At 38.4% G+C, this 13297-nt stretch overlaps 1 protein-coding gene across 11 annotated transcripts in view; it reads right to left on the bottom strand.

Annotated features, from left to right (window-relative positions):
- Positions 1-13297, bottom strand: part of EXOC2 (exocyst complex component 2) — a 130432-nt gene that overhangs the window by 58614 nt on the left and 58521 nt on the right. For all 11 annotated transcript variants that reach the window (XM_078393414.1, XM_078393412.1, XM_072998560.2 and 8 more), the window contains exons 12-14: positions 3756-3881; positions 2372-2496; positions 513-581 (exon numbers count right to left, since the gene is read on the bottom strand). In XM_078393414.1, coding sequence (XP_078249540.1) covers positions 513-581; positions 2372-2496; positions 3756-3881 — 320 coding nt within the window. The remainder of the gene's footprint in view (positions 1-512; positions 582-2371; positions 2497-3755; positions 3882-13297) is intronic.

Below are 13297 nucleotides of genomic sequence, written 5' to 3'. Positions count from 1 at the left end.
CACCAGTGACAGCAGATTGCTGCTAATTAAAGAGTCCCTGCTTTTATTCTGGGTTGCATGCAATGAGACAAGGTTGAAGCAATATGGAATCAAAATGGGTCTCTTTAATTAGCCACTGCCAGTGATACAATTCCGCTTATGCAAGCATAAGTTACCCAGCAGGATCTCAGCCACTGACAACAGGACAGATGTACTCTTAAAATTAATCCATTGTTGCAAAGATAGCCAATTCCTTCCTATTCAGTTTAGCTGTGCTAGTCAGCAGATTAATGAAAGAGGTGCCAGGCATGCTAAAAATGAGATCCTTGAGATTTAAAGTTACTGTTGCTTAGGACTTATATGAGAAAGAAGAAGCAGTTGGAATGTGTGGAAGACTACATGCCTCATTGATCAATCACAATGAAACATAAGATTAAAAATATTTGTGCAAGAAGACTTCAAATATTATTGCATTTTTGGCTTCCAAAAGGCTTTGCACCTTTCCAGTGTGTGTTTCTGTATACCTAGCTTACCTTAAAATCATTTTGCCTTTGTCTAGCGTTTTTCTTCGATCTTTCCATTTGTCCTGATTTCTCAGCAGTCTTGCAAAACATAACATTAAATAAATGTTATTAACAAATCAAGAACATGCCAGCATCCCTGTGAATTTCATTTTATAGCAACAGTGCCCAGAATGTGATTCGTGTAAGAATATTTCACAAAGCAGAAAGGATAGTTCAAGTCTAGGTTCATGTTTCAGTACATTTTGCCAAAATAAGAAGACAAAAACACATTTTTAGTGATAATTCTTCCATGAAGACTTTCAGTACTTCAAAGTTATTCTAAAATATATTTTTAAATAACTCACTGTAACCAGTGGTTCTTAACCTTTGTTACTTGGATGCTTTTGAACTGCAACTCCCAGAAACCCCAGTCAGGACAGCTGGTGGTGAAGGCTTCTGGGAGTCCAAAACTCCTGAGTAACCCAAGGTTAAGAACCAGTGCTGTAACTATATTTTATAATTAAAGCTATTTCCAAGAATAATCATAATGTAATGTATGAATGACACCAAAGGAATGACACCAAAGGAGAAAAGATATAAGACAAGAAAAAAGCGTGTTTTTTTAATTTGCAAAGAAAAATGATTTCTTGTCTGGTGTTTTTAGGAGATTACTTCAGTTGCCAGCACTGAAACAGGTACAACACTTTTTATTTTATATATTCCAAGAATACACAATGCATTTGAAGTAAGCTTAAAAAATGCTTTTTACGATGCAACAATCCTTTAGTTTCTGAAGTACTATTCTGTCTACTGAGAATGAAACCAAGTGCTGTCCCATTTATATGTTTTGCTAAACATAGAAAACTAATTCAACATATCCTGTCTGCACACTTTTTTACTTAAATTATTCTGTTGAACTTATTTTGCTCAATTCCTGCCCAATGTATCATCAACCTGGTCAGGGGAATGGGTGGATATTCCTAGCTTTATAACACTGGTTGGTGGATATTCCTAGCTTTATAACACTATTATTTCTATGCACACTGAAAAGTATACTGAAAGTAAATTTTTTCCCTTCCCTCCACCCATTTTGATGAATAGGTTAACCCCTTCCTGTACAGACATCTGTGGTTAAGTCCAACGGTTGGATTTTGCACGTTCAATGCATGCTGAGCTAACGCTCCACTCAGTTACCGCCTTCCAAGCATGCTGAAAAACCATGGCAATCTTTAATTGGTTAAAAAAAAACCCTCAGGTCATCTTCTGAGAAAGCTTCTTCATTACTGGTGCTTCTCTTTCATGTTCACCACCTTTATGACTGGATACTGGCATTTAGTGGTGGTGGGGACTTTCATGACAGTATTTGTGTCGGTTTAACTGTTCAGGTCAAACCATAAGAATAATGCGCAGAGTGAAATGGAACAGAATTTGAGACGCTAGTTCTGCGTATGCTCCCCTCACCATACTTCCCCATGTGGATACCACTTTAAGGTATTTAAACCTTAAGGTACTTAAAGGTGACCTAGATGTTGAACAAGACAAAATTTAAGTGAATACCTGACTGCCCATGCGAGTGTGCACACATGATGACTCACTTCTGCCCCATTTCTGCCTAGCTCCATCCATTATTGACTAGCATACCTTCTGATCCATCAAACACAATAGCCTCCAGTAACCCACTGTGACACTTCTAGGTACCTCAGTCAATATAGTCTTCCCTACACCTTCACAGAACTTAATCATTTGGCTAACAACAGAGGATGGAACACAGGGTGAAGCTTTCTGATTATATAAAAAAAGGAAGACTGAGAAAGTGAGGCTTTATTTTAGATCGTTCATAGGAGTCCATACAATGGAACCACTGCAAAGTATAGATGAAAAGACCATACCTCACTAAAGAGGCTCCCATTCACATAGGAAATCCACAGTTTCCAGAAGTTAGGGAGCTGGCTCACAACAAGCTTTGTTAGCTTTTCAACAAATGCTACTTGCTGAGGAGCTTTAAATCTCCAAGCTTTAAAAAAGCAAACAAATCAAAAGTTTATTGCAAAATCATGTAAAAGGAATCATTTTTATCATACATGTATCTATGACATTTATATGGTGCTTTTCTACTAAAAGGTAGTTGCTAAGGTAAGCTTACAAACTTTTAAAAGAACAAAACCAGATAAAATCCTTTTTAAAAAATATATATAATATAAACCAGCTCCACCATAAAAAATTAAGCAAATACATTAAAATCAACAAAAGATGCAGATTAAAAACAACACAGATATCATGTACCAGTCTAAAAAGACACATTTCCCCTTCTTAAAATCAACAGAGTGGAATTAGATCATAACTCAGAAGAGAGTGTATTCTGTATCTTGAGAGCTGCACATGAGAAGACCCTCTCCACGCTTCTAAAACTGTTGGTATTTTAAGAAGGCCTCAAGCAGTCCATTAGATAGCCAAATCCTAAGCCGTTTAGACTGAGCTTTAAAGGTTAATACCATAATCTTGAACTGAGCCCAGTAAGCAACTGGCAACCAGTGTAGATCTTTCAATATTAAGGTCATACAATCATGATACTGTGCATCAGCTGGAACCTTGCTGCCAAATATAGAGACGCATAAACATGTTAATTAATAGAAAAGCATGGGGCCTTAGACCACTGTGACCTGCTTCTTTCTCAAGCTCAGCTTCAGGTCAGAGATGGGAAACAAATGCCCCTCTAGACACTTTTGGACAGCAGGTCTTATTTTTCACCACTGGCTGTACTGGGTAAGTCTGATGGTAGCTACACTGCAACAACATCTGGAAGCCACAAATTGCCCACTCCTGCTTTACGAAATGCAGGGATGTTCTTATTGAGAAGGGAGCTTAGTTGATCTTCATCAAGTTTGACTCAGCAAGTTAAGAGCAGAGAAATTAATCTAACTTCTTAGAAGTTTCAAACTCTGCTGTACAGGAAGGAGAGAATTGCCATTATTAATAAAGCAATAACAATGTGCAACATTTACATGGCTCTTTATTTAAATCACATGACTTACATTATTTTACTGTAATTCTTCCAGTGGAAAACTGAAGCTGAAATATCATGAAATTAGGAAGCTGTGCTAAATCCCCCTAGTAAACTGCATGGCAGATCTGAGGTCTGAACCAGGCATTTCTGAGCCTGAACCAGACTCAGTTTCCTATTCAGTATATTACATATATAAGGGAGAGAGGCTTCATCAAATAGTAATACTATTCCTTTGGAAGGAAAACAGGAAATAAAACCTCAGCACCTACCTTCATCACGACCAGACTGATTGCTGCCGCCTCTTTTCAATGATGCACTCCGACTGAGATGACCAAGTGAAGACGGGCGTGTTTCACCATCTAGATCCACCATAGGGCTTTGCAGTAATGGATTAACTAGCCAGGAGAAAAGGGGAGAGAAAGAGTGGCATAATCATTGAAATTGGATACCTGATGATTCTGATGAGTACTAAAATCAGTAACCTAATGCCAGAGTCTATAAATGAAACAGAGGCATCCTGGTAAAGACAGATAGAACCTATAACTACCTACCAAAACTAGATGTCAATATTATAAGTTGCATGTACTTTTTACAAGTAACAGAAAATGAAGAGAAGAAAAGCTGTCATTTGAAGAGACAATGACCAAAATCACATCGGGCAGATATGCTGGCGGAAGGCAAACTATGTAACTCACAGCAAATTCACATTGGGAAGTGGAGTCCCTGCTTGGGGTTCCAGGCATGCGTCAACCCAACAGACTAGTGAAAATTCAAACAGGGATTTATTAATTAGCAGCAAGGAAGTGATGTGAGTTATACTGTTTGCCATCTGCACATATAACTGCAGAAGAGGATTTGGGCCAAAGCCTATAGAGTAACTGTTTTCTCATTAAATTCACATTAAATGAACTTTGGACAGAGCAGTTTTGGAATGCTTGAGTATCCAAGCATCCATCCATCTAAAAATACTAGTCTTGATTCAGGCAGTCTGGAGGTTGGAGTGGGGAAATTCATAACCTCAAATCAACCTACATATTTGAGCAATTAAGGAAATGTGGTTGAAAAGAGAGGAAAGCCATATCACAACCTATGCTCTCAAAGCACCCGACAGCTGTGCACTTACAGTCTACACCGCAATTACAAATATGATTTAGGGGAAGAGCCATTTTCACAGATAACACAACATATCTAGCACTTTCAGTAACTTCATACACATAGTATTCCTGCAACTAAACATAAGATGATACAAATAAAACTGTATGCAATAAATGAGGAACAAATACAAATTGGTATTTAAAAAAAAAGAAAAAACCCTACAGTCTGGTAACTTTACTATCTGAATAGCTATTACTTAGATTGGATTAGCACACACTAATCCAAGACTGGTCCATTTTGATTCCCTGCTCAACAACGAAATTCAAATTAGCTTTTGCTTAACTTTCCTCAAACTCTTCCTTAACTACCCACCACAATTTTAGTATTGTCTCCTGGTCCACCTTCACTATGACAATTGAGCTGGGTTAAAGAAAAATATCTGTGGAAACCACAACCATCTAAGAAAGTAAAGCAGGTCTGGGCTGACTTCCCTTGGCCGCACTCTCTGTTTCAAGAAGAAAAGAACCCCTCTTCCTGCTTCTTATGTGACTAGGAAATATATAAAATATATGTCTCCCTGCTATACTTAGTTTGGTCTTGTTTAAGCACAGAAAGATTCTTCTGCAACTGCTGACAGACAAGCCTGCAGAACCAATGGATGACATAATAGGCCCATCCTGGCGTAAGGAGCCTCTATTTTGAGGATTATAATGTGTTACTGAAGCATCTGTGTGTCCAACCAACTGACTGAACGACCGACGAAACAAACAAAATATTTTGAGTAAAATTTCCATGTTTGTAGGAGTCAAGTACAACTGTATTTTAAGTGCCATAAATATTAATCTGAATGCTTTTTAATTTTTTTTAAAATATGTGCAATGTATATATAGTACTACATGGCCTTCTAAGCAAAAACTATATGCCAGCTTAGAGATCTTATTCTTCATGTCTAAAAGCAACAAGTCCAAAGAAACTGTTCCCCTACAAGGAATTATCATTCAAACTAGACAAGTTGTTTAATGGCAATATTGCATAAAAACAATGCTTAGGATAAAACTCAGGCATCTATGCTGTACAAGAAAACATAGTAAACATATAATTTGCAAGATCACTTGAAAAACACATCTATTCCTATAGATTTATTTACTAGGAATGTAGAGATTCAACTAGCATTTTCAGAATGACTTTTACGCTAATTAAATTACCATTAACCTAACCTCTTTTAAACAGGAAAACCAAATCAATCAAACAAAAAGGAAAGCATACTAATTATGATATTTTCCCCTTCAACCCAAATTCACAAGGGTATTCTAGAAACCCTGTTGAAATTCAAAATGCTTTGAATCACTCATTTTTACATATATACATGGTTTTGGCTCAGGATCCTAAAACTAAGCCAAATAATCTGTAAATTTCCTGAAATCGTTGAAAGAAAACAGTTAAGAAAAAAAAAAGAATTATTCAGTTGGCAAGAGTGTTTTCAACTGAAATACACTTCTCCATACATTAAAATTACATAGATTCTTTCTCCATATATTTACACTATAACCAACTTTTAAAGCATTGTAACAACATTTTTTAGAAACTTAAAAAAAGTTTTTGGAACATGTATCTTACACTGCAGGTTTTGAGAAGTAGTTGGTATTTATAGAAAGAAAGACTATGTGCTTCTGATTTTGAAATAGACTTCTTAATTACTGGATCTTTTATTTATGCGCTGCCTGAATCAGATGCAAAAAATTTACTGTAATTAGGATCTCATCCCTGCTATGCTATTTTATAAAGTACACACTAACTTAAAAAATGATCCTTTGTATTATCCACTCAAATTCCTTCTTTCACACTGGATTGATATGATGAGGGGATGAATACACTAAATGGTGACTCCAGCAATGAAAACAAAAACAAACACCCCCTGCCACGACCAATGGTTTGTTTATTCAACAATAATAGAAAACAGGGCCAAAGAATACTCTCTTGTTCCACCAGAAACCACATCATCAGTTTGCAGTGGTACCAGGAAAAGAAAGTTTAACATGAAACTAATTTCTTAATTGGTTGTCTAGCATTACAAGAAAGTATAACACAGGAGCAGGGAACTATAACAGCAGATATACCCTCAGGACTAATGAACATCTGGAGTGCATTAGCAAAGCTGACTGTTTTCCATGTTGTCCAGGAGATAGCGCTTCAGGACTACATATTGGAGTGTAGAAAAAGAATTTACTGCATAAATCAGTATTCCAATCTGTATCTCCCTCACACACACACACACACTGTAACAAAAAGTGTGGGCATTTAAAACTGCATAATACTATTTCAAGAACCCAACAATTGCTTACTTTCCCCCTTACTGCATTAACAATTCAAATGATTCCACAAGTACATGGACACAAAGTGTTTGGGTATACGATATACTGAAAGAAAGGGCATTATGACATCCTTACTGTCTGGAATGTTCCTAAACTGCTCCTTGCATGAAAACAGGCTCACTATACCAAAATGTAACCAGGAAATGTAAGATGTATTTAAGACAAAAGCATGTCAACAAACAATGTGCCAGTTGGCTCACCTGATTGGAAATGCACACTTTTCTAAATGGATTCTTTTTAGCTTTTGTATATTAGGAAATATATATATATATATATATTCAGAAAAATCAAGAAGGCAAAAACAGTGTAGCACCTTAAAGACTAACTGATATATTTTAATGTGAGATTTTTGTTGACAAGTCCACTTCTTCAGACAGTCTTGTCCACGAAAGCTTGCATTAAAGTATAGCACTTAGTCTTTAAGGTGCCACAACATTTTTGTCTTCTTGATTTTTTTATTTTTCTTTTGTTTTTCCCTGATATGCTAGCTAACATGGCTACTTTTTAAGCTTTTTGTATAGTATTTAAAATTACATTTATAGGTACTGTAATCTACATATATAATGCTCTATATCCTGTGCTTACACATGTGTTTTTTTGGTCTGGACTTGTGGTGTGGTTTTGTACATGACCAATGGTCAAGGAATACACAACACTGAATGACAATGAGGACTCTGGGGCTCTGTCCATGCCCCATAAATACTCTGCTAGTAACTGTTTCCGTGGTATAAATGCCAGGCGTCCATCAAAATAAATATTTCTGATAGTTGATAAAGTCACAGGCAGTCTCAATGGCATCCAAATCCAAACATATGTATGCACATACACTAATAAATGTATCACACTTATACAACCCACATAACATATTTGCATGTGAAGACTTCAATACCAGTCCAAATTTGCTCCCTAATTTAACATATTAATCTCAAGAGCTTTGAACAGTCTGCAGGTATTTTGCTCAGAGTCAATTAGATACAAATTTGCTAGATAATAGTTTGGGCAAGAGTTACGCAATTGACAGTCTCTCTTAGTATGGTAAATTTGCTGGATGTCTAGTCTCAATAGGAGTAATTAACTTCAACGTATTTAGATTTAAGTTTTGAAAAAAAAAAAAAACACTGAACACACATTTGGTTGCAATTTTGTTTTTGCCAGAATATATTTATATTAAATCTACAGCAATTTCCCTTAACTCTCAGTCTAGTTTGTCCTAAGTATGATAAATAAGATGAACAGTTTGAAGTGGTGATAGAGCTGACAACAGTTTACTTCTATTTGTCTTAGAATAAAAATACTGACAAGCTGCCATTAACTATTTAGTATCTTAATTTTAGTAGACATTTTTTCTTATCTAACACGATCTTCACTTATATAAAGCAAAGTTTGTCAGATAAAGAAAATGCCCCAGCAGAGTTATTAATGGAACCTTGTGATATGTACATAAAATTCATGAAAGGTGTCCAGATGTACCCAGAATGTAAAAAACGGTACTGTATTTCCTTGCACACCATAGAGCAGGCTTGCACAAAAGCTACAATAGCTGAGAAGAAACACTGATCTATAGCTCTTGGAGTCTCTGAAGGGCAGCAGACTTCCTCACCGCCCTTAAACACCTTTGAACATTTTTTCCTGCTCACAGCAGGCCCTTGTTCTGTGCTACAGTCCGACCACCCACTGTTGCTTGTTGACCAAACAGGCAGCGCCTAAAGCCTGCACCGACACAAGGAGGATAGGATTCCTTTCAAACACACCACACAGAAGACTTTCAATTTGCCGAAACAAGAAATTAAGGAAGTTCCTTTAAAATTAGCCTGAATCAACAATACATTTCAAAATGTCTTGTTTGTTCTCAGTATGGCCTCTATATTTAGAAAATAGGCCAGTGAAGCATACTGAAATGTATGCTGAAAAAGGCATTGGGGGCGGGGAAAATGAGTCTCAAACATTTGCTGTCATAATTACTGATACATTTCAAATGGTGCTAGATGCAGTTTTCGCAATACATTTAAAACAAGCAAGTCCTTTTTTAATACTAAATGGTGTCGGATGGGCCAGGCTCAGTTACACTTTGTGCAAATCTACTGAAATCAATGTGACTGATTTAATTTTCATGGAATTAGTGGGTTTTCTCTAACTATGACCAAATCTGAATCTAGTCCAGTTGTTTTACTATAACTATAGTGAGGAAAAGGAAAAAAAAACAGCAGTTTTCCCATCAATTCTGTAAAAATGAAGCCTGTTGGTAGATGGTGAAGTTTTTTTTTCAGTTCGTTATGCAAACAGTATAATCCTGAATGTGTTCTGTCTTAAAGAGTTCTATTTGTCCACTGAAATGAAAGGGGGGGGGGCTTTTATTTTAAACCCCAACTTACCACAAATGTTTGGACTTTTGGTACTTGCTTTGAGGAAGCGAGATTTACCCATGAAAGCTTGCATATTGTATGATTTTTTTATTTTTTTATACAGTACCATCTATTCCTGCATTTCCATCTGTCCATGTTGACCTCAGTGGGAAGGCTTGGAATAAAGGGGGAGATTCTGATTCATAGGATTATTTGTGGTATAAATTATACTCTGAGATCTAAAGCCTTCAGGAAAATATTGTAAACAAAAATAGCCAACTACTATTTTAAAATAATTAAGCAAGAAATTACATAGTACTGTATTCTGAAAAAGGCTACCTATTTTAGTTTTACAATGAAGTAAGATCTATGAAACTACTGTAAAAGTTTTACCTGCCCTAGTTTTGAATCAGAAACCTCCTCTTTCTCCATTGGCATATGGTTGCAACTACACTGGTAAATAATATGGGATTTGCTGAGGAAGCAGAATGGATGAATTTGACCTTTTTAATTTGATCGCATGATGCCAAGGCCCATGTGAATTAGCCCAGTACTTTTTGCTTAAGATACAGATTTTTTTTCTTTCCCTGTTGCTGGGTGTGTGTACTTTTTTAAAAGCCAGAGTGGTTCAAACTGTGTTTTTCCCATGTGATCAGTTCTTTTGTTCTCCATGACTGTGGAGGGCATTCTGGTGACATGCTAAGCTGGCCATGATGTTTTGGACAGCATGAACACCCATACCTGCGATCTTTCTCCCTAGTCACCCCAAAATATTGGGGGGAAAAACAACCCCACTACCAACATACCCTTTAATTTTCAGCCCCGTTGGATGGGGCTCAGCGTCTCTCTCTCTCTCATGGCTTCACCCCTGCATGTGTTCATGACTCCACCCCCTGTGCATTGGATTCTGCCCCAACCAGAACCTAATGTGATCCCTGCACGGAGGAGGAAGACAGCTGCACGGAGGGAAGTGCAGTTGTGCATGCAAGCTTGTACACCTAGCTTAGCAGGAAACTTGCCCACTACCAAGTTAGCACTAGATCACCTTGACACATTCGTTTAGCACTGGATCACCTCTGCATGGACAAAAAAAGAGAGATAAAAATACACATAAAATATAAAAACACCTAAGAATTAGAGTAGAGGATACTTTAGTCCAATGGTATGCATTTCTATGTTATGGAGAACCTTGGAAAACTGTCTCTTTTCCCTAACACCATACAGTGGACCCTCGACTTATGGAATTAATCCATTTTGGAACGGTGGCCGCAAATCGAAAATTCTGTAGTTTGAGGGTTCATTTCCCACAGGAATCAATTGAAAACCATTTAATCCTTTCGAGCCAAAGGAAAAAAAATCCCGGGCTTCCAAAGCTGCACCTGCTGCTCTCTGCCTCCCATCCCCGTGGGGACAGGAGGCAGAGGGCACCGGGGACAGGAGACAAGAGGGCAGCGGGTGCAGCTTTCTAAGCCCTGAAAGCCGGCAGCGGGCGCGGAAAGGGTGGGAAATTCAAAGCAGCCCCCGCTGACCTCTTGTCTCCTGTCCCTGATGCCCTCTGCCTCCTGTCCACAGGAGGCAGAGGGCACTGGGGACAGGGGACAAGAGGGCAGCAGGGCCTGCTTTTAATTTCCCACCCTTTTCCCCTGCCTTTCGTAGGTCGAAGCTCTGGCCGCAAGTTGAATAAAAATTTTGCGGGAGCTTTTCGTACCTTGAAATTTCTGTAAGTAGGGAATTTCGTAAGTCGAGGGTCCACTGTACAACATTCTAAAGCAGGGGTCTCAAACTCAATTTACCTGGGGGCCGCTGGAGGCAGAGTCTGGGTGAGGCTGGGCCGCATCAGATTTTCCGCCAAGCGGAGCAAGAGCCCGAGGAAGCCGCCCAGGAGTTTCCTTAGCCAGAAGACAGGTGGGCTGGCCGGCAGGCTGCAGTTCCGGATTGAGGGAGCAAGAGGCGCTGTCTTGGGGGAGAGCCGGCAAGCGAGGCAAGGCTTTTTTTAAACTCTTGACAGCAGAGGACGCATGGGTGCTTCGGGGGGGAGGCAAGGTGGGGCCGCAAACTATCATCTGGCGGGCCGCAAATGGCCCCCGGGCTGCATGTTGGAGACCCCTGTTCTAAAGCCAGTGCTTTACAATGAACAATAAAAGGAAAGCCAGGAATCAATAGAGGGGGGCTGTGGTGCACAATGAAATGTACCAGACTGGGAGGCCAGTGTGGAAACAATCTGCGGTCTCTGTGTGATCACCTAATGTGAACAGAAGTGTAAAAGAGGCTGTGAAACAAACAGCAGCAAAACTGAATTGCTCCAATTTGGTTTGCCAGTGTAATCACAGCCCAATCTGTCTGTATTTATATACTATTGCAGTAAGTATTTTTTTAGAACTGTGTTTGTTTAAAACTGGTTGCCTTACCTGCCAACTATAGGCTGCCATTTTAGATTATGAGTGAGAAGGCTCTCTCTGCCAAAAAATCGGCAAGTGAGAAGGGGACAGGATCCAAATATTCAGCCGTGGCTGCACATGCTCCTGTTTTCCCTGTAACATGGAGGGAATGAGCAACTAATTTGAACCCTACTGAAACAGCTGCACAGTATAGATATGGACTTTAAATTTTAAGAAGATGCAGACTTGGTGTGGAACTTCTTGGTATTTATGTATGAATACAATATTTTCGGAGGGACGTGGTGGCACTGAGGGTTAAACCGCAGAAGCCTCTGTGCTGCAAGGTCAGAAGACCAGCAGTTGTAAGATCAAATCCATGTGACAGAGTGAGCTCCCGTTGCTTGTTCCAGGTCCTGCCAACCTAGCAGTTTGAAAGCATGTAAACGTGAGTAGATAAACAGGTACCATCACGGTGGGAAGGTAATGGCATTCCATGTATAGTTGCGCTGGACACATGACAACGGAAACTGTCTATGGACAACCGCTGGCTCTACGGCTTGGAGACGGGGATGAGCACTGTGCCCTAGAGTCGGACACGACTGGACTAAATGTCAAGGGGAACCTTTACCTTACAATATTTTCACATGCTTTAATATATGATGGAATCTACTATGAGCATTTCTTGAAAAAGTGCCATAGAAAGCCGAATATCTACTGACACATTGTTGCTTATGAATGGTTATCTTAAATAAATTGCTTGAAATTCAGAGTAACTGGAACTGGTTTAATCCGATCAGAGGCCTGAAATTTAGCTTAACTCAAACAGATTCAAGATAATCGGGCTTACATGGATGTTCTTAGAGCAACTTTAGACCAGAGCACCGAGTTTATGAGTGCTAGATTTTGCCTAACTGTCATTTTATTACATTTTCAGATTCTACAACATAACATGTTTAAACAGAGATGTGAAGGCCTGAAAAACTTTTTAAAAGGTGTCTCCTTGCCGTCCCGGAGTTTTTAAAATATTATTATTAAATAATACTTCATAATGCAGAAATAAATAAAAGCTTTTAATATAACATGTTACTAAGCTCCACAAATGATTTCTGAGGAGGTTCAGAATTTTATCTTGGAAATAAACGTTTAATTGTTTCAGAGGACATAATATCTTTAGGTATTTTGTCCAGGAATACCACCTAGGATTCTACTAAACAGATCTGTCCTCTAGCACGGCAAAGCAAAAACCAAAGCGTGCTACTTATATACCACCCCACAGAGCTTAAAGCACTCTCTGGGCGGTTTACAAGTTAATTAAGCAGGCTACACAACCTTTGCCTTCTCTTTGTCTTCCTCTTGTTTCACGTTAAACTAGTATTCTTGCATTTTATGGGGGAATCCCCATAGATGTTCGGGTCTTTTTTTTTTAGGAATCAGTGGCTTGTAGTACCATTTTAAATTGTTAGTTTTAAAATCTAGTAATTTTATAATTATTGCTTGGATGTATATTTTAATGTAATATACAACAACAGTAATTTTATGGGCCAACCAGTACATATAAAATACATTTTATGTTCCCTGCATTAATGACTTTAATAAATGAATAATATTAAAAATAGGTATTGCA

The sequence above is a fragment of the Pogona vitticeps genome, chromosome 4, assembly GCF_051106095.1.
Source record: "Pogona vitticeps strain Pit_001003342236 chromosome 4, PviZW2.1, whole genome shotgun sequence".
NCBI classification, from domain to species: Eukaryota; Metazoa; Chordata; class Lepidosauria; order Squamata; family Agamidae; genus Pogona; species Pogona vitticeps.
The sequence above is the reverse complement of the archived record's forward strand: the minus strand, read 5'-3'. Positions and strand labels throughout refer to the sequence as shown.